Below are 20,630 nucleotides of genomic sequence, written 5' to 3' on the forward strand. Positions count from 1 at the left end.
GGTTACTCTGTGATTTAGCTTTGAAAAGGTAGCCAAATCCCGGAATGCTTGTGCTTGTAATTCCAGGAGCTGACACTAGGTGGTGCCTGATCTATGGTGTGGACTGGGAGGGTATCATTTAGGGACGGGTTTTGCCCCCTTTGCTTACAATACAGTTATTTACTGACAGAATCATTTACATATCAAGATAAGATTTTAAAAATATATTTATTTCATTTATTTATTTTTGGCTGCGTTGGGTCTTCGTTGCTGTGCGCGGGCTTTCTCTAGTTGCGGTGAGCGGGGGCTACTCTTCACTGCGGTGGCTACTCTTGCTGCGGAGCACGGGCTCTAGAGCGCAGGCTCAGCAGTTGTGGCGCACGGGCTTAGCTGCTCCGCGGCATGTGGGATCTTCCAGGACCAGGGATCGAACCCGTGTCCCCTGCATTGGCAGGCGGATTCCTAACCACTGCGCCACCAGGGAAGCCCTCAAGATAAGATTTTGAATGCCGTTCTCACGCTGTCTTTGCACAGTTAGGTGGTGATCTTCATTCTGCCCAGGGGCCCCTTCTTAGTTTCCTCCCTTCCTGAAATTTCTGGCAACTGTAACACCAGCCCTCATTCTGGGGCCTGGAGTTGGCTCTGCCTGCCCAGATCTCAGAGCAACATCGAAAAGCTTTGCTTGCTGGCAGTGAACCAGCGAGAGGCCCGCTCGGCTCCTGTGAAGACTTAATTAGCTTTGAGCCCCTGTCAATCTGGCTTTCTCTGCTCCTCCCTCCCCTCTGGCGTTTAAGGGGGAGAATCTCATTTTCTTCTCCCAGGGGCCCATTCCTTGCAAGTCACTTCAGCTTTCTTTCCTCTCTGTGATCAGGAGAGCGGGATGGAGGTGTCAAGGGGGTAATTGTAGAAGCTGACTGACACTTCTTCCTGCAGTTAAGGAAGAGCGACCAACCCCGTATGGGTTACTTTGCATAAAATCACTCAATCCTTTCAGAGAGCCAACCCAGCGACTTTCATCCAGTTTTCTTATAAGAACCTAGGTTGTTTGTTTAGGCTTTCCCCCCTCTTTCTTTAACTGTTTGAGAACACATCTGAAATCCACAGCTGTGGATGTCAAGGCTCAGTGGGTGTAAATACACACAAAGCTTTTGGAATAACACACATGAAACAACTCCCAATGATTGCCTCTGGGGAGGGGATTAGGTGTTTGAGCTGGTCAGTGTACTCATGTGAAATCTTCCATGGCAGGGAAGGCTCGGGATTCTTTGGCTGATTCAGTGCAGTCTTATTTCACTCCATCAGACCCTAAAAAACAGATACAGAAGGAAGGGGATGCCCGTTAATCCACTGTCTCACTAGCATGCCAGGTCCCCAGCGGTCCTTTTCTTAGGCTTGTGGGAGCCTGGGGGACATAGAGAGTGGGTTTTCCAGGATGAGGTACTCGGATAGGGACCAAGGTGAGAGGTCACTGGGAAATTGCTGGGTGCTGTCAAAGCAAAGTCCTCACTGGCCACCGCGGGAGGAATAGCTTGAGTGGAGACGGTGGAGGCTGGTAAGGCTACCAGCCTTATGCAGAGGCTATGCAGCCTCTGGATTCTACAAGGCCCTTCACAGTGGTCTTTTGCCAGGTTCTCCCCACCCCCAGCTCTTCCCAAGTACATGCCCTCCCCCTTCTTGGGCAAATTCCCCGGGATCACGCCCAGCTTCCTGCCCATCCCCTCTAATATCTGCTTCTCTTCCCTTCTTCCTGGAACCTCCTTTGAAGTCTCTGAGTAATCCTTCCTTTCCCCAGAGGCAAGGCCTTCCCTCTGTTTGTTCTTTGTTTGTTTCATTGTAGACCACGATGGCCCATTACGCCTTGATCCTCAACCAACCAAAGACCATCTCGCTTCTTCCAGGGCATACAGCTCTTTTCAGAAGGCAGAGATAAGTAACAAAAGCAAAAACAGTTAAAGTTTCATGTTAAAATGCTCTGGCCATTGAGAGCCTACCTAGAAGTTTTAAATCAAGGTAGACTAGCTTTGCCTTTCCTTCCAGCCACAGTGCGCAGCTTTCTGGAGCAGGCTTTGCAGCCCCACCTCTAGGACTTTGCATATACCATTCCCTCTGCCTGGAGCACACTTCCCTTCACTGCTTCTTCACTTTTTTGACCCCTGTCTTTTCACAGGGTTCCCCTTGGGCCTCTCTTCATCCTGTAAGAGCGTAATTCTCTAACGATGTTGTTAGCACGTGCCAAACTTTCATTCAACTCATGAATGAGGTGTGATAAATTGTTACAGTAAGGTCTCCAATTTATCCACGCCTCCCTGTATCCATACCTTCCCACCCTGTGACATCCTTTGACCAATGACACAATAACAAAGGAGGAATAAGCAGAAACTCGAAAAGTACTTGCATATTGGTGCTTGCCCTCACTTGCTGCTCTTGGAATCCAGCAACCGCTTTATAAAAAGCTCGGGCTAGCCTGCTGGATGATGGGAGACACAGTTCCAATTGTCCCTCCTGCTCTGGTCATTAGCTGGCCAATCCCCTGACACGTAAGCAAGGACGTTTTAGATCACTCAAGTGCCAGGTGTCCTGCCAGCTAACTACAGGTGCATAATCATGTCCAGTAGAGTCTACTTATGCCATCCCAGACCAGAAGAACTTCCCAGCCAACATGAAGAATCAGGAGCTGAATAAATGGCTCTTGTTTGAAGCCATTCAGTTTGGGGTTTTGTTACACAGCTGAAGCTACCTGATACATGAGGGAATCGGCAGAAAGAAAAATAGCTGGTTGACTAAAGATATGAAAAATTGGGATTTATGCAGTCAGTGGAAACAAGAATGCTGAGATAAAAGTACCAATTCACTTTTTACAACTCAGTGTAAAACTGGTTAATATCCAACAGGGCAATAAAAAGTCACCCATTGTGTTATCTTCCATCAAAGACTCAGAGATGATGGTGTTTAGGAAGTGAAAGAAAAAGTTTACTTTCAAAGATATCAGGGAGTTAGGCTTCAGAAGGGCTGGCTTGCCAAATATAAAACACAATGAGCATTTAAAGAAAAAAGCTGCAAAATCACCAAGGTTATCAAGTTTAAATTAGCCTTTTCATGGTGAAAAACACCAGCTTTCTCAGATCATTATCATAATCCTAAAGGTCATAGCATATCTTCAGATATCAGCATAGTAAAAATCAAGGGTACGTGGATATTGTTAGGGAGATATTGCAGGTTTATGGGAAATAGTCAAGGTTTCACGATGTAGGGGACCAGAGCTGGGCAAGGTGATTCTGTTCTTTTCGCTTTATCTTCCTTCCTAGCTGTGGTATATAAAGAACTTAATCATACTGGAATTAGAAAGTATTAGTGTCAGTTTTTATTTCTATACTTATTTACTGGACAGAAAAAGAAAAATCTCTCTTGACCTGTTTTATACGAGTTAACTTCTAATTTTATGCCCTAGCCCTAATCAAGAATTTGTCAAAGATACGTTCCCGTAGAGGTCAGGTGACCCTCCAGTGGGCTTCTTAGAAAATGCTCCGGCATAGCTTTAAAAGGCCACACAGTCATCTTTTTGTCTTATTTCCAAGTCATGGATAATTTTCCCAAACAGGTTAGGTGCCCCTCCTTTGTGCTGTCTCAGCATCTGAACCCACTTATCACAGTCTGTTGTCATAAATGCCCGCTTGTGAGGTCTCTTCTAGACTCTGGCCTCCTTGAGGGTGGGGACGTTCCTAAGGCTCAGTACAGGGCCTTGTAGAAACATTGTTGACTGACTGGATCAGCAGATTGCTACCTCACAGAACCAAGGACAGTGCTTCCCGTACTTGGTGCCAGAATTTCCAGGGGTGCTTTGCTAAGCAGCTTCCCAGCCGATGCCGGTAAAGTGATGGGCTGGAGCTGCCTGGTCCTGGCTGGCAGACTCTGCATGTCTCTTCACAACTCTGGTTCAGTGACATCACATTGGTAGTCTGAGACTGGGCACGGTGGGAGCACTTACACCATGGAAATTGGCAAATGCTGCAAAGTGAGGGTTTTGGTTTATGAGAGCCAGTTTACCAGCAGGACACCATGCTTCCTCATCTCTGGTCCAAGGACTAATGTTTGAGAATTATTGACCTAGGATGGGGTCAGCCAGCCGCAGCCTGTGGGCTAAATCCAGCCTGCTGCCTGCTTTTGTACTGCCCGTGGCCAGGACAGTTTTTATGTTTTTAGAGGGTTTGTTGAAGAAGAAAGAGGAGAAGGAGGAGAATAAGAGGAGGAGGAGGAGGAGAAGGATGGAGAGGAGAAGGGGGAGAAGGATGGAGAGGAGGAGGAGGAGAAGGATGGAGAAGAGAAGGAGAAAGAGGAGGAGGAGGAGGAAGAAGAAGAGGAAGGGGGGGGAAGGGGAAAATGAGATAATACGTGGCCTGCAAAGCCTAGAATGTTTAATATCTGGCCTTTTATGGAAAAAGTTTGCTGACCCCTGACCTAGAGAAGCTTCTTAACCCTGATTGCACATTAAAATCACCTTGGAGACTTTTAAAATGTTTTAATGCTTGGACCTCATAATGCCTGAAGTGAGATCCAGGGCATCTGTGTATTTTAACAGCTCCCGGGGGGACTCACACTTTTCCATCTGGGTTCCAGGTCTCCTCGCTATTTCCCCACCTTGCCTCTATTCCCATTTCCAACCTCGTCCCAGCTACCTTGAATGTTCCCTGTCCTAGGGGGAGGGTCTCTTTAGGGTTGCCGTGGATCTGAAAGGCATTCTTTTGCCTGGAAACAAGTGACTGGGGGTGGGCAGGGCCTCCAGGTGAGCACAGCTGAAGGCTGAGGCGTGAGAGGGGGCTGATAGCCGAGCTGTGTTTTGTTCACCCCCTTACTCCTACCCCAAAGCTTGAGCTCACCCAAGACATTGGGCAGAAATATTATTCCTCGTCTGGGGTAAACTGGGCGGGGCAGAAGTTGTTAATCACCCACATGTGAGGCAGGGAGAGCAGTTAGGATTTGAGGTGCCGTCTCACACTCACTGAGTACCCTTGAGAAGGAAGGGAGTGCAGGATTTTGGAAGCTGCACACCTCACTTGCCACACAGGTGCCAGCTTGCTTTGAGGTATGACTCTACAGGAGTGTGGTGGGCGATTTTTAACCAACTTACCAGCTCCAGCGATGTCACTCTGGGGACTTGGGTAGAATATGTCATCCTGGAAGTCTGCCATTACTCAAGCAGTTGGGAAACTCTCTCGGGAGCCACTTCCAGAGCCTGCAACAAATTCTTTTGAGTTTATTGTGTAGGCAATTTTCTTTGGAGGATAGGTTACTTTTTAGAAATAACTAAAATTCAATTGGAAAACATAGACCGATACAACTTGGGGTAAAAAAAAATCCAACAATTTGTACAAAATAAAGAAATTGAAGTACATGTAGGTGGCCTAGCTTAGTCATTAAGAATATGGGTTCTGGGGCTCGATCATCTGGGTTCAAGCCAGCCTCTACCACAGCCACTGCTAGCCCTGAAAACCTGATCAAGTTACTTAAACTTTTGTGCCTTATTTTTCTCATCTCTAAAATGGGATCCTACCTCACAGAGTTGCTGTGAGGATTAAAATATACATTTAACACGTATAAAGGGCTAAAACCTTCACTGTTAGTGTTGGAGTCCTTGGGCAGCACACACTGGCTTGGAGGCTATTAAAAATTCCAGAAATGTTTTGGGCCATGACAGCAGCGCGATTATATCAAGTCTACAGCTTCCCAGTTTGGCCATTTCAAAGAACTCATTTGGATGCACGTGTGGCTACTTGAAGGTGAGTTTCCAAACTCTGCCTTCTCCTTGTCACCTGAGGAGGATGCTGGCCTCGCCCATTTTGTCTCCCCACTGTCATTGCAGGCCCTCCCTTACTAGAAGGATTCTTTTGAACTTTGTAATGCAGACTGGGAAGCAAAGGGAGAGAAGGGAGGTCTGGGGGCAGTAACCTGCTCCAGAATTTCCATGTGGGAATAGCTTCGGGGTGCCAAAATGCTTGGGAGTGGGGAATGTGAAACTGTACTTGACATTGGACATGTCTACTGCCAATGTTAAAGACTGAGGGGTAGCTTGAAGAGTGGGGGAGACTCACATTCCCCTGATCCCCCTTAGCACCAGCTGGGGAGGTTTGCGAGTGTAGAGTGAGGGAGGTGTAGAAACAGCTGGAATGTGTGAATAGATGGGAGAGAAAGGAGATTTCAAAGAAGTTTTGCTGTGACCCACAAGTGTAGACCCTTTGACAGAGTTGGGAAATACAAAACGCAAAGAACTTGAATTTTTCATTTATTTTATTTTGTAAATCAACATACATAAAGTTGACATCTGGGTGGGGGGAAGTACAGTTCTATGACTTTTAACCCATGAGTAGATTTGTATAACCACCACCACAATCAGGATACAGAGCTGTTCCATCACCCCGAAACCCTCTCTCGAGCTATCCCTTTGAAGCCATACCCTCACCCCAACTCTAACCCTGCTAAGCACTGATCTCTTCTCCATCACACTGGATTTGTCTTTTCCTGCGTGTTCTACAATCACACAGTCTGTAACCTTTCAGACTGGCTTCTTTCACTCATCACAGTACCTCTCAGATGTAGCCAAGCTGTGTCTGTAACATGTTCCTTTTTTTGCTGAGTAGTATTTCACTGTGTGGATGTACCACAGTTTGCTTATTGAATCACTACTTAAAGGACATTCGGGCGGCTTCCAGTTTGGGGCAATTATGAGTAGAGCTGCTCTAAAGATTTATGGTTTTGTGTGAACATAACTTTCCACTTTTGTTGAGGAAAATATTCAGGAGTGGGATTCATGGGTCATCTGCTAAGTGTGTGTTTAACTGTATAAGAAGTTATCAAACACAGAAAACAAACTTATTGTTACCAAAGGGGAAGGGGAGTGGCGAGGATAAATTAGGAGTATGGGGTTAACGTATACACGCTACTGTATATAAAATAGACAATCAGCAAGGATTTACTGTATAACATAGGGAACAATATTCAGTATCTTGTAACGACCTATAATGGAAAATATTCTGAAATGTATATATAACTGAATTACTTTGCTGTGCCTGAAACTAACATAATATTGTAAGTCGACTATATTTCAATTTAAAAAAGAAAGAAGTTGTGGAACTGCTTTTCAGAGTGGCTTGGACTGCTTTCCATTTCCACCAGCGGTGAATGAGCGTTCCAGCTTTTCAGCATCCTTGCTAGTACTTGGTGCTGTCAGCATTTCTCATTTTAGTCATTCTAATAAGTATGTCGTGGTGTCTTGGGGTGGCTTTAATTTGCATTTTTCTCAGGCTTATTGATGTTGAACATATTTACTACCATATGGTGAACTTCGGTGAAGTGTCTGTTCAACTCTTTTGGCCGTTTTCAAATTGGGTTATTTTCTTATTACTGAATTTTGAGAATTCTGTATATATTAAATTCTTCATATATTCTGGATACAAGAATTTTGTTGGATATGTGATTTGAAAATCTTTTTTCCCAGGCTGTAGTTTCTCTTTTCATTTGTTTAACAGTATCTTTTGCAGTTTTCGCTGCCAAAAAACCAACCAAACAAACAAAAACCTTTTCTGGTTTTTAATTTTGATGAAGTCCAACTTATAAATCTTTAAGAATGAATCAGTCTTTTGCTGCCATGTCTAAGTACTTTTTGTCTAACCTGCCTTACATTCCTGGGATAAACTTTACTTGGTCGTGGTATATTGTTCTTCTTATATATTGCTGGATTCAACTTGCTTATATTTTATTGAGGATTTTTACATCTATGCTCATGAGAGCTATTCTTTATTTTCAAATGTAAGCATTTAAAGCTATTAATTTCCCTCTAATCCTTACTTCAACCATATTGCACAAATAGGTTGTATTTGTTGTTCACTTCAAAATATTTTCTAATTTTCCTTGAGACTTCCTGTTTGGCCCATGAATTATTTAGCAGCGTATTGTTTGATTTCCAAGTGTTTGGAGATTTTTCTCAGCATGTTCCTCCTTAGGTTTATCCTGTATGGGACTCTCTGTGCTTCCTAGACTTGAGTATTTCCTTTCCCATGTTAGGGACATTTTCAGCTATTATCTCTTCAAATATTTTCTCAGGCCCTTTCTCTCTCTCTCTTCTACTTCTGGGTGGAAATTTTTTTTTTTTAATATATTTTAAGCTATCTAGTTTTATTTATTTATTTTAATTAATTAATTTATTTTTGGCTGCATTGGGTCTTTGTTGCTGTGTGTGGGCTTTCTCTAGTTGCGGCGAGCAGGGGCTACTCTTCGTTGCGGTGCGTGGGCTTCTCATTGCGGTGGCTTCTCTTGGTGCAGAGCACAGGCTCTAGGCACATGGGCTTCAGTCGTTGTGGCACACGGGCTCAGTAGTTGTGGCTCGCAGGCTCAGTAGTTGTGGTGCACGGGCTTAGTTGCTCCGCAGCATGTGGGATCTTCCCGGACTGGGGCTCAAACCCTTGTCCCTTGCATTGGCAGGCGGATTCTTAACCACTGCACCTCCAGGGCAGTCCCCTGGGTGGAAATTTTTCTTTCTATTATTGATTTCAAATTTAATTACATTATAATCAGAGAACATATATTGTATGATTTCAATTCATTTAAATTTAAGATTTGTTCAATGACCCAGCATGTGATCTGTCATAGACATTTTTGTGAATGTTCCATGTGCACTTGAAAGGAATGTATATTCTGCTGTTGTTGACTGGAATGTTCTATAAAGGTCAGTTAGAGTCCATTGTTTTATGGTTTATCAGTTCTGATAGGACTGAAGAACCATATAGTTTATAGTTGAAACCTTGATGGTTTTCTCTCTGTTGGTTCTATCAAATACTGAGTGAGGAGCTGAAGTCTCCTAACAAATTGTGAATTAGTCTATTTCTATTTCTCCCTTCAGTTCCATAAGTTTTTGCATCTGTTATTAGGTGTATATACATTTATGATTGTTCTGCCTTCTGGTGAATTGACCCTCTTATAATTATGTAATGTCCCTCTTTATCCCTGGTAATTTTCTTTGCTCTGAAGTCTGCTTTGTCTGTTATTAATATAGCCACTCCAACTTTCTTTTGGTTAGTTTGCATGATATATCTTTTTCCATTTATTTACTTTTAACATACCAATATTATCTTTAAAGTGAGTTTCTTATAGGCAACTTATAATAATTTTAAAAAATCCATTGGCACAATCTCTTTTAATCTGTGTCTTGGATTTAGGGCTACCATTTTATTATTTGTTTCTCTTTGTTCTCTTTTATTTTTTGTCTTCTCAGTTTACTTAGAATCAATATTGCACCACTTCCAGTAGAATGTAGACACCATCTCACAATTCGGTACCTTTGCCCTTTCCCCTTGTATTGTAGTCACCTTATGTCTTACACCTATGGACATTAAACATGCCATCAGGAACTTGAGTTATTTTGGAATTAATTTTGGTTACTTAGCTCTGTTGGTTTGTTGTCACACTGCTCTGAGACCTGACCAAATATGTGGCTATAAACATGACACATGGAACGTGGTGACATGTTTTTTAAGTAAAGGAAAACCGTTTCCAGGACAGATTTTTATAGATCCACCCAAAGTGGGTGTGGGCAACAGAATACTATCATTTTGTAAGGGTTTTGAACATTTGTAAGCAGACATGGGGAAACTTGGAGAAGCAGGGTGAAAGGAGTCACTTTAGCTGGAATGTAGGTTAGAAGAGTGAGAACATAAGCTATCCAGGGAGGCTGCGGAGACAAATAAACAGAGGATGGGTTGACAGATGGGTGGTGGTTTAAGAGCCATGGACCTCTTAACTCCTCTGTTTCGACCCTCAGAGAAGCTGGAGCAGAAAGAGTTTTGATTGATAGGGATTGAATCCCAGCTCAGCCACATAGGAGCCATTGACTCTGGGACAATTACTTCTCTTCCAGCCTCAGTTTCTTTATAAGGTAGCTGTGGAGAGTACATGAGTTTATGTACATAAAGGAACTCACCCAGTGACACATACGAGAAACTTCGTAACTGGTGGTGATTATTATTGCCACCCAGGCCTCCCTGTGTGTAGTCCGCGCTCTCATAGACATGTCAAAGCAGCTTATTTAATTAAAAAAAAATTTGACCTGAGCTTTGCCCTCAGAAACTTTCCCTTCCTGGTGTTTCTCAACCCTGGCCACACATTATAGTCATCTGGATACTTTAGAATATGTGTGGGACCCCTCTGTCAGACGTTCTGATTGAATTGGTCTAGGGAGTGATAGATAGATAGATAGAGATAGAGAGATAGATAGAGAGATACATAGATAGATACATAGAGAGACAGAGAGATAGATAGAAGATAGAACCACCGAGAATTGTTCAAGTAGGAATTATTTTGGTGGCAGGGAAAGCAAATGTGCTAATGGAGATGGAAGTGTCCAGTAACTGAAACATCCGTATCCCCAGGTCTGCGTCAGTGTATTCTGTCCTCTCACAGCTGTGCAAAGAAATTCCCCACATATCTTTCTATTGAGGTAATTCTAAAACATACATAAAATAGAGGTAATTGTATAAATGAACCTCCATCAGTCAGCTCTAATGATTATCTGCGTTTCATCAATTTTGTTTCATCTTTCCTGCTCCCCACCCCCTTTTCTGTGTTGGATCATTTTAAACAAATCCCAAATATCATGTTATTTTTCATTGGCTTTTTTTTAAAACCTCCCCAAGTGATCCTAATGTCGGCTGGGATTTGAAATGCACGAGGCAAATCTTCTTAAAGTCACGGGCAAATGCTTAAGCCATTTAGGAGACCAAATCCTTCACAGTGTTTCAAATAAAGCCTCGGAATCCATCTGACATAGATGTAATGTATGTGCAATTTCTTTGTGTATAGAGTAATTATGCATTAATGGTAAGTAGCTCGTGTAAATAGGTAATTAGCATTATGCAGCTAAAATGAGTTTTCATAAATTTTTCTCCCTGCCTTAGTTCTCCAAAATCTATGAACAACACTAATGTAGTTTAATTTTCATGTCATACCCATAATCACAAAAACACAACACTAACACTCTTTAACGAAATTCAAAGATCTATGGATCTTTCTCCCCAGAAGTCAGTGTGCAGCATCCGTGGACCTGCCTGGGACCCAGAGGTCTGGCACTTTCTGTTCAAACCCCTCCTGCCTCCCGCTACTGCTACAACCTAATGTTTCAGGTAAGACGCCTCTAGGGGCTCCAGATTTGCCAGGCTCTGACTTGAAATCCTTTGCAATGCAATAGTAGGCTGTGAACAAGTGATACTAGATTGATCTCTGCTCTCAGTGGAAAAACAGCTAGAAATCAATGGAAAAACACATGGTCTTTTGATGGGAAAAAGAGAAAGAAGAAGAATTTAGAATGTTTATCATTCATTCTTTCAGTGAGTACTTATTGAGTATCTACTATGTGCCAACCATTGTTCTAGGTGTTTGGAATATATCAAAGAACCAGATGGACAGAGACCCCTGCCATTACGGGGCGCACCAAAGGAGTTGTACTGCCTCTCCCCAGAAACAGCCCCCACAGTCTGTTTTGCCCTCATGTCAGTTTTGTTATCCCTGCAGTCCACTGTGACCATCATGCCCCCGTGGCAGTGCCTTTGCTCTAGGAGGCTGGGACTACAGAAAGCAGAGCTACAGCAAGGGGTGGTGAGCAAGATGGGGGAAGTGGTATATTTCCCATACATTTCCCAAGCTGGACTGAGCCTTTGGGCAGATAAATTTGACCTTTTGGCAGAGAGGATGAAGAAATGAATGCCAGAAGTACGGACTAGCCCAAGGGCTCAGTCATCTGATGGCAGACCCAAGGAGAAGGACTCAGGACAAACATCAGTGGGTGTGGTACATGCCTGTATATGCGGGAAAGCACTGTGGTCAGTTGGTAATATCTGCTACAGAATCTGGAATGGGGAGTAAAATAAGCAGCTAGTCTCTTAATCCCTGTGCTAAATTTTGAAATCCCTCTCTCCCTGTCCAACTCCCTTCCCTCCCGCCCTGCCTCCAGGGAACTGTTTTCTGTTCCTATAGCTTAGTTTTCATTTTCTTGAGTTTTGTATAGAGGGAAACATACAATGTGTGCTCTTTTACATCAGGCTTCTTCTTTTTTTTTTTTTTTTAAATATTTATTTATTTATTTATTTATTTATTATTTGGTTGCACCAGGTCTTAGTTCCGGCAGGTGGGCTCCTTAGTTGCAGCTCTCAGGCTCCTTAGTTGTGGCTCGCCAGCTCCTTAGTTGCGGCACACAGGCTCCTTAGTTGTGGCATGCGAACTCTTAGTTGAGGCATGCATGTGGGATCTAGTTGCCTGACCAGGGATTGAACCTGGGCCCCCTGCATCGGGAGTATAGAGTCTTATCCACTGTGCCACCAGGGAAGTCCCTACATTAGGCTTCTTTCCCTCAGCATTATCATCTAGAGATTCATCCTTGTCATTGGCTGTATCAATAATTCATTACTGATGAATGGATAAAGAAGATGTGGTATATATATACAATGGAATATTACTCAGCCATAAAAAGGAACGAAATTGGGTCATTTGTAGAGATGCAGATGGACCTAGAGTCTGTCATACAGAGTGAAGTAAGCCTGAAAGAGAAAAACAAATATCGTATATTAATGCATATATGTGGAATCTAGAAAAATGGTACAGTTGAACCTATTTACAGGGCAGGAATAGAGGTGTAGATGTAGAGAACAGACATGTAGACACAGTGGGGGAAGGGGAGCGTGGGACGAATTGGGAGATTAGGATTGACATATCTACACTACCATGTGTAAAACAGATAGCTAGCGGGAACCTGCTGTATAGCACAGGGAGCTCAGCTCAGTGCTCTGTGACGACCTAGATGAGTGGGATGGGGGGATGGGGTGGGAGGGAGGTTCAAGAGGGAGGGGATATAGGTATACGTATAGCTGATTCACTTCATTGTATGACAGAAACTAGCACAACATTGTAAAGCAATTATACTCCAATAAAAAAATAATTCATTATTGCCGAGTAGTACTAGTCCCTTGTGTGGATATGCAACAATTTGTATATCTACTCACCTGTTGAAGGATTGATGGATATTCAGTTGTTTCCAATTTTAGCATAGAATTTTTTTTTCTTTTTTAATAAATTTATTTATTTTATTTTATTTATTTTATTTTTGGCTGTGTTGGGTCTTCGTTGCTGCACGCAGGCGTTTCTCTGGTTGCCGCGAGCGGGGGCTACTCTTCGTTGCAGTGCACGGGCTTCTCATGGCCATGGCTTCTCTTGTTGGGAGCACGGGCTCTAGGCACGCGGGCTTCAGTAGTTGTGGCTCGCAGCCTCTAGAGCGCAGTCTCAGTAGTTGTGGCGCACGGGCTTAGTTGCTCCGCGGCATGTGGGATCTTCCTGGACCAGGGCTCGAACCCGTGTCCCCTGCACTGGCAGGCGGATTCTTAATCACTGTGCCACCAGGGAAGCCCCAGTTGTTTCCAATTTTGACTATTACAAATAAAGCTGCTATAAACATCTGTGTACAAGTCTTTGTACAGATGTATACGTTCTTTCCCTTGGGTAAATACCTAGGACTAGAGTGACTGGATCACATGATAGATGTTTGTTTTACTTAAGAAGCAGCCAAACTGTTTTCCAAAGTGGTTACACCATTTTACATTCCCCTCAGCAATGCATGAGAGTTACAGTTATGCCACATCCTTGCCAGCATTTGGTGAGGTCAATCTTTTAAATTTTAGTTACCTGAATATGTGCGTAGGGATATTTCATTGTGGGTTTAATTTGCCTGTTAATGGATAATGATGTTGAACATTTTTCATGTGCTTATTTGCCTTCCTCTTTGGCTATTACTGTATGTATCTCACTTGATGGTTACAAGAGCCCATTTTACAGATGAAATTGGAGTCTCCAAGGGAGGTTTAGCGACAAAGCCATTTGGCCAGCAAATTGCAGAGTTAAAACTAGAACCCAGGTCTGACTTCTAGTCCAAAGCTGTCTTTACCTCAGCTGAAGGTAGAGACAGGTGGAGGATCACCAGCGAGGGGAGAGGGACCACAGGTGAGTGTGAGTATTAGTGTGAGTGTGTGTGTGTTTGCAAGAATGAGGGGAAACTTCGCATTACACTTTGCATGAGGGTCAGATCAGCTATTAACTTTCTACTTCGGGGGGTTTACCATCAAACTGTGGTGTTTTATATTATGCCCACTCCTAGACTACACTCCCAAGTAAAGCTCCATCGCTGGAGTACCGTGTGTGGCTGTCTCTTGTGCGACTCTAACCCCGCCTCCAAGATTCAGGGCATTGGAAGTGTGTGTGGTGGTAGTGGGCGGGCGGGTAGGACTCTGAATTTCTCATCTGGTTCCCTTTCTACTTCCCTCACTTCCACCCCCTCCCATCTGCTCTCGTCCAGCACATTCAAAAAACTCTTCAAGTGTAAAGCTATCTATAACACGGAGCTGGATCTGTGGATGAGGTAAGTAGCAAGCACACAGCCTCAGGCCACTCCACTGGCTTGTTTGGTTCAGGTTGGAAGCATTTAACTGCCCATTCCAAGCAATCCTCCTCTTCATTTACCCTTTCTTGCTTTCACACTTTAAATTCCATCTCTAGACCTTCTCTGAGTTCTCTTTGTAAGCTTAGTGGTTTATGGGGAAACAAGGTTGTTTGGTTTTTTTTTTTTTTTCTGTTCAGTACCAGATCTACCAAACTCATTTAAAAAGTTACATATGAAAAGCATGAAGACCTTCACCCAGTCAAGTAGGCCAAGAGGGATTTGGCATGAAGGACAGTGGAAATATTATAGTTTATAGTATTAAGTAGTATAGATTTCCTGCAGAACGACATTGATTAGTAAGCTTGTTATTAATCGGGGCTCTTTCCAGTCTGAATCACTTGTGGCACAGGGCGTGGGGCGCGTGGGCTGTAGGTGTCCATCCCTCGTGGTGGCTGGTCTTAGTTCGCCCGCATCATTGACCCCTGACAACTGGCTCATATAAACTGTAGGTGATAAGAATGATGAGGGGGTTTCCTGTCAGGAACCAGCTTCAGTGGGTTGGTGGTGGCGCCTGTGGCCCCGGGTGGAGGCCACGGCGGGCCCGGCGGCCCAGTCACACGAGCCTTGAGTGACGCCTTCTGTCGGCTTTGGAGGCGCGATGGGGGGACGTGGTCCATGTGGCAGGCCGGCCATCACTATTTCAGGGTCAGCTCCCCACACTTCAGCCCATGTGTGTGCTGGGCTGCTGCAGACAGGCCGAGAGGAGGGACACGTGTGGAGGGAACAAAGCCTCAGGCAAGCCTCCCCAGCACGGGATCAAGAGCCACCCCCCAGTTTGTTCACGCTTTTCCGAAGCCCTCATGTCTGTTCCCCAGCGCACGTCTCACACAGTCCTCTGGCGTGTCTCCTGCTGGCAGTAACGTTCCCGTTTTACAGGAGAGGCACAGGACAGTTCCCTCGAACGCAGTCTGGTCCACCTGGCTTGCTGACCAGGTGCTCGTCCTTGAGACGGCCCTTGTCTCACCGCCAGCCCTTTGTCCTCACCTAGAGAGGAAGAAGGGGATGGCAGAAAGGGCAGTAGGCAGGACTCAGAAAATGCGTGTTCAGGCTCTGCCGGTGACAGGTGCTGTGGCCTTGGCTGAGTCACTTAGCGTGCTGGGGCCTCAGCTTTCTCAGGTGGGAACACGGAGCCTGGACGAGAGTGGTGCTTCCTGGTGTGCAGTTGGGATGTCTGGACGCGGCTGGGCTTGCCCGCTTGTCTGCCGGCGGAACTGGCAGACGTCCAGCCAGGACTGGCCTGGAGCCTCAAGGGAAAGAACTGCTGCCAGTGACAGGTCCTTCCCACCTGGCTGCTTGGCCCCCTGGGGTCCGTGTCCTTGTGCCGGGAAGAGCAAACCCACGGGGAAAACGACGCCCATCGTATTTGAAGATTTGGGAACATCTTCAAAGCAGTGAACAAGCACAAATGTATCGCGGAATAAAATGGCAGCATTCATACCGATTTTAAAGATAGAAAGAAGTTGCCGAGAAACTTCTTGTTCGCGGCAGGCCTCTCCTAGCTCCTTGCCCAGTCCCGTTCCTTCTCTCCTCTGCCTTGAGATGCCGTGATTGACAGGTGTCCTGAGCAACGAGAGGCAGGCCCATCCAGCCAAAGCAGTAGCAAAGCCTTAGTCACTGGAGGGGACGAGGGATGCAGCTCCACTCTCCCACGCGTTTGTGTCTGGACGGGGGCTCCGTGGGCAGAAATGGCAGCCATCATTTCTCTAGCACCTAGAATCGCGCTGTGGACCGTGCCCCTTCCCCCCTCCCCCCCCCCCGTTAGCCTGGCATCTTTTGGGGGCGCCGGTGTGTTTAATGGTGGAGACTGAAAACCACCTCCTGTGTTTGCAGGAGGAAGAGGTGGGGTCTGGTAAGGGGGGCAGGGCAGGAGGGGGGCGGGGGCAGCAGCCGCTGGCCCGCGGGCCTCACTGGGTTAGGACTGGCCTTGTCGGTGAGTCTGTGACATGCCCTTTGGAGAAAACCAGAACCAGAGGGAGGATAGAGTTCCTGGAAGGGGCCAAGTCCTGAGTGGGCTGGGTGCAGGGAGAGCGGCAGGAGCCTGTAAACGTTTTGCTTATTGTTTTCCCTTTCCTCATACGACCTTTGTTCACCCCGGCAGCTGAGATCTGGAATCTCTGGTTTCATCTGTTCTTCCCCAGACGCCCAGGGGTTCACGGTAGTTGTAATGCATTGTTTTAAATGTTTCAAAAACTCTAATGGAAACCATGATACATCTGTTTTCTGCTTTTTGCAAACCCAGTTATGGATGTGTTTGATTAATAAATCATGGGGAACTGAATTAATTATTCCTTAATGATTAGTCTCTTTGGCAGACAACATATTTCCAGACAATATGGGAGAAATGGGAGAAAAATAATAAAGGCGGTCCTTGATGTTGAATAGGTTGGGGAGTAACAAAGGATCAGGGGCGCCTTAGAGTTCTGTCCAGGCCCCAAAACCTCCCAGGAAAAAGCTGCACAGTCTAGAGCTGCCAGAGGCTGGTGGTTCCAGTGGTACGGTGAGAGTGAATGGAGGAGAAGGAGGATGTTACAGCCGTTTCTTCCCATCTCTGCGGAATCAGGAGGTCATTAGGCCAAGAGGTGGTGTGTGTGAGGGTCACATTAGGGAGAGTCACATTAGGACTCTTCCGAGTCACCGTGCCCCAGGCAGAAGTTCAAAAAAACACTGGAATCCAGGATCAAGGGGCAGCATGCCTGCTTAAGTAAACAATAGAACGATTCAGCCCAGTGATTCTCAAGCTGTAGTGCGCACCCCCGTTACTGGGAAGACTTTTAAAAGCCCCAGATTTTCTGGCTGAGGAGGTCTGGGGTGAGAGGCAGAATTTGCAGGTAGAGCGCGGCTCCAGGTGAGGAGCTGCTACTCCTGGTTCACGAAGCACACCGTGGGAGACACTCTTCCCCACTTTCTCCCGTCTCAGCTTCTGTCTCCCGTAGCTCTCCTCTCACCTTTCCCCAGCCCAGCCTTCCTTTCATCTCCTTCCACCATCTCACTTCCTCAGTGCCTTCCACCCTTCCCCTCCCCGCCCCCCGAGTTTTCTCCTGCCTCTTCTCTCCTTTTTCCTCCAGCAGCTTCCCACTCCTGACTTTCTTCTGAAACAATGGGAAACTTAAATTTCTTGAAAACTGAAATGCAGAAGAAACAAGAGGAAAAAACCAGCCCCTGGCCGGCAAGGGACACTAGTGGCAGGTGATTCGGGACAGTACGGGCTGGCCAGGATGCGAGGTCCCTCAGAGCTGATAGAGCCGCCTGGGGCCGGTACAGCCTGGCCAGGACTCCATGTGACAGTGGACAAGGTCTGCTGTCCTTGAACCAGGGAGCCGGGATCTCCCCGTCGGGGCAGCCTTTGGGATCCAGGAGAAGTGAGGCCAGAGGTGAATCTGTGCTGAGTGAAGGAATGAAGGAAGGGAGGAGGCCGTGTGGTGGTGGGAAGGCAGACACAGCTACCCCAGGCCTGCCACGCTTAGTCGTCGGAGTGAGAAGTACACGCACTTCTCACCCAGGGACACCTGCCATTCCCAGGCTGGTTTGCGGTTTCCAGCTGTCTGCACCTTTCACCTAAGTGTCCCCGACAAGGAGTGATTTACTGTTATCTGCGTTTTCCCAGCCGGCCCCTCGCCCCCTTGTGTGTCTGACCTGGCAAGAAACTTTGGGGATCTTCGAAGAGCCAGTTCAGCTCGCCAGCAAGTCCAGTCAGCTATCAGCACCTCCTGTGTCACTTTTCTGCCAGATATCATTGTGTCTACCAGGAACCAGCGCAACCCGAGTCTGTGCTGGGTGTGTCCAAGTGACAACGTATGGACCCCGGTATCTCATACAGTTTCACCCCAAACTGGCCTAATCCTTCTTATAGCCCTTCTTCCCTGAGAACAAACAAGGGTTGTTGGGAGATGCAAGAAGCCAAGCATGCCTGTGTTAAGTATCTGTTACCGGGCCACCCTTGTCAGCCTGACTCTCTTTTCCCTGAGGGTTGGTCTTTACCCAGAGGGCTCTTTGGTCCTTCATGCAAATACATTTCCGAGCTGGCCTCCACCTTGGAGGACTTAGCTTCTGATCAACCTCCTCCACGACACTGTAATTTCACCAAGGGATGAGTTGAATCGGCGGAGCTTTAAGGCTATTGATTGGGGGTGGGCTGCAGAGCCGGGGTGAACCCACCGTTCCCCCTAGAATGCCCATCTGCCTGGCTTTGTGGGTCCTGGTGGGTCGTCTCTGCGGTAGAGTGTGGGGATGAGGTTGTGTGAAGTGTAGACTTGATTATTAGCGGCAGACTTGACTGTAAATAGCTTTATAAATGACAGGTCCTGTAGTCCTGGAATCATTAGGCGTCTGAGGAGATGACCTAAACTTCACAGCACTCTGTTTTGACTTCTACAAAGGAGGAACAATACACTGTAAGGTATTTACATTCAGGAGGTTGTGAGTCTCAGAAAGCCAGTGCTGAATCACATTAGGTCCTATGATTGTGATGTCATTATTATTATCCCCTAATAGGTGAGGATCCTCTGTAATGTCACTCAGCTTGTAAGTGGCGGAGCTGACTGAGTCAGGTCACTGAAAAAATCCAGTTTTCGTTCAAGAGAACAGATAGGAGCAGGGGCCGAGGAGATGGCCCTGAGAGTGGTAGGAGGCTCCCCAAGCCCAGCCCACTGCGAGGACGAGCCCAGATCAGACCTAGCCCAGTTCCACGTGGCTCTGCCTGGTGGAAACACGGCCTCTCCTGTTTCCTCCTCCCTCTCCACCCTACTTGCCTTGCATGATGCGTGCTCATGGGCTCATGGCTCTGGAATCTGCAGTGACACAGAGCAGCATGGAAGCCTGGTCAGGACCACGTTCACGGGCACACGGCACAGCCAGGTTGAAGCGAGGCACGCCGGTTCATGACTCACCTGCAGTGTGAGCTGCCTCACCTGCCCTGGCCACTGCCCTGCTCACTCGCTCGTGCTGCCCAAGGCTCAGCAGGGCTCAGAAGAACCCGTCAGCAGCTCATGGGGTGGGCGGGGACGGGGAGGAGGGCTGGACCGGCAGCCTGGAGCCCTGGGCCCCGGTCCTGGACCTGCTGCTCTGCAGCTGCTTGAACTTGGGAAACTCACTTCACCTGCAGGCTTCAGTGTCCCCATCTCTAAAATGACAGGGTTGTTCAAGATCCTCACTCTTTGGATTGTCTTAAGGACACTTTCTTTTTTTTTAATGCAGCAGTGGTACTGCCTGGGTGCTTGTTAGAAATGCAGAGTCCCCGGCCCCGCCCTGGACAACTGAATTGGAGTCTGCATTTATGTGATCCCCAGGTGATCTGCATCCAGTTGATGGAATGCTGCTCTCATCATCTTTGAGATTGAATTTGGTGCTTGTGCCGTCGGGGGTCCCTGAGATACTGTCCTGTCCTGGCAGATACTGAGTTGTGGACCAAGCCTCGCCTCTGAGGGAACACCCCGACTTTGCACATGCATTGCCTAAGTGTGCCTTCTCAGTTCCAGCTCTTAACTGGGGTCTCCAGATGGTTGAAGCTAAATTCTAGAAAGCCCTCCTTTGTGGACCTCCTTTTTCTCCCACGGGGTTCATGCAAAGGCCAGCAGGTCGTCAGCTGGAATTGCATTCACTTCGCCCCCTCCTTTTTATCACAGATTTATTCTGCATGCATTCTCCAAAGCAGTGGTCCGGTGCCCACCCTGCAGGAGCACGCCCTGTAACTCAGGAGACCTTAGGAGTTGAACAAATGCTCTCTATGGAGAGCCGTCTCATGCACGCATTTAAATTGCACACTAACCAGCAGAAGAAAGAGCGAAGGAGGAAGATGTTAAGTGAGGAAGGAGATTCCCTTTCGTGAGGGTGGCGCAGGAGATTGGAATCTGCTGCTGCCACTCAGCAAGCCTCAGCCCCTCCAGCCTCTCGCAGATGTGAACATGTGCTCTGGGCTGAGCGTGAGCCTCGATTTTCAAGATTTGCATATTTGGAACAACACGGCTGCTGTGAAACGACAGCCAACCATTCCATTTGGTTCCCAGCCAAAGAACCAGAAACCTGTTCCACTTCTAGAATAAAAACCTGTCTCGGTCTCATGAAGAGAAGTTATGTGGCCACCAACAAGTGTCTTCTTAAGGAATTGTTCAGTGATTTTGATTATATGTGA

The 20,630-nt window shown here is 46.5% G+C and overlaps 1 protein-coding gene across 21 annotated transcripts in view; it reads left to right on the forward strand.

Annotated features, from left to right (window-relative positions):
- Positions 1-20,630, forward strand: part of ADPRM (ADP-ribose/CDP-alcohol diphosphatase, manganese dependent) — a 384,694-nt gene that overhangs the window by 65,213 nt on the left and 298,851 nt on the right. For 14 of the 21 annotated variants that reach the window (XR_009499606.1, XR_009499605.1, XR_009499607.1 and 11 more), the window contains exon 4: positions 11,041-11,144. The exons of 2 other annotated variants lie outside the window; for them this stretch is intronic. Coding sequence is in view for 7 of the 19 variants with exons in the window: in XM_059907757.1 (XP_059763740.1) it covers positions 11,041-11,144 (104 nt within the window). In the remaining 12 variants the exon portion in view is untranslated. Of the gene's footprint in view, positions 1-5,729; positions 5,754-11,018; positions 11,145-19,696; positions 19,749-20,630 lie in introns of those variants that run through there. 5 more of the 21 variants (XM_059907760.1, XM_059907762.1, XM_059907759.1 and 2 more) reach the window with 3 other exon arrangements.

The sequence above is a fragment of the Balaenoptera ricei genome, chromosome 20 (genome assembly GCF_028023285.1).
Source record: "Balaenoptera ricei isolate mBalRic1 chromosome 20, mBalRic1.hap2, whole genome shotgun sequence".
NCBI classification, from domain to species: Eukaryota; Metazoa; Chordata; class Mammalia; order Artiodactyla; family Balaenopteridae; genus Balaenoptera; species Balaenoptera ricei.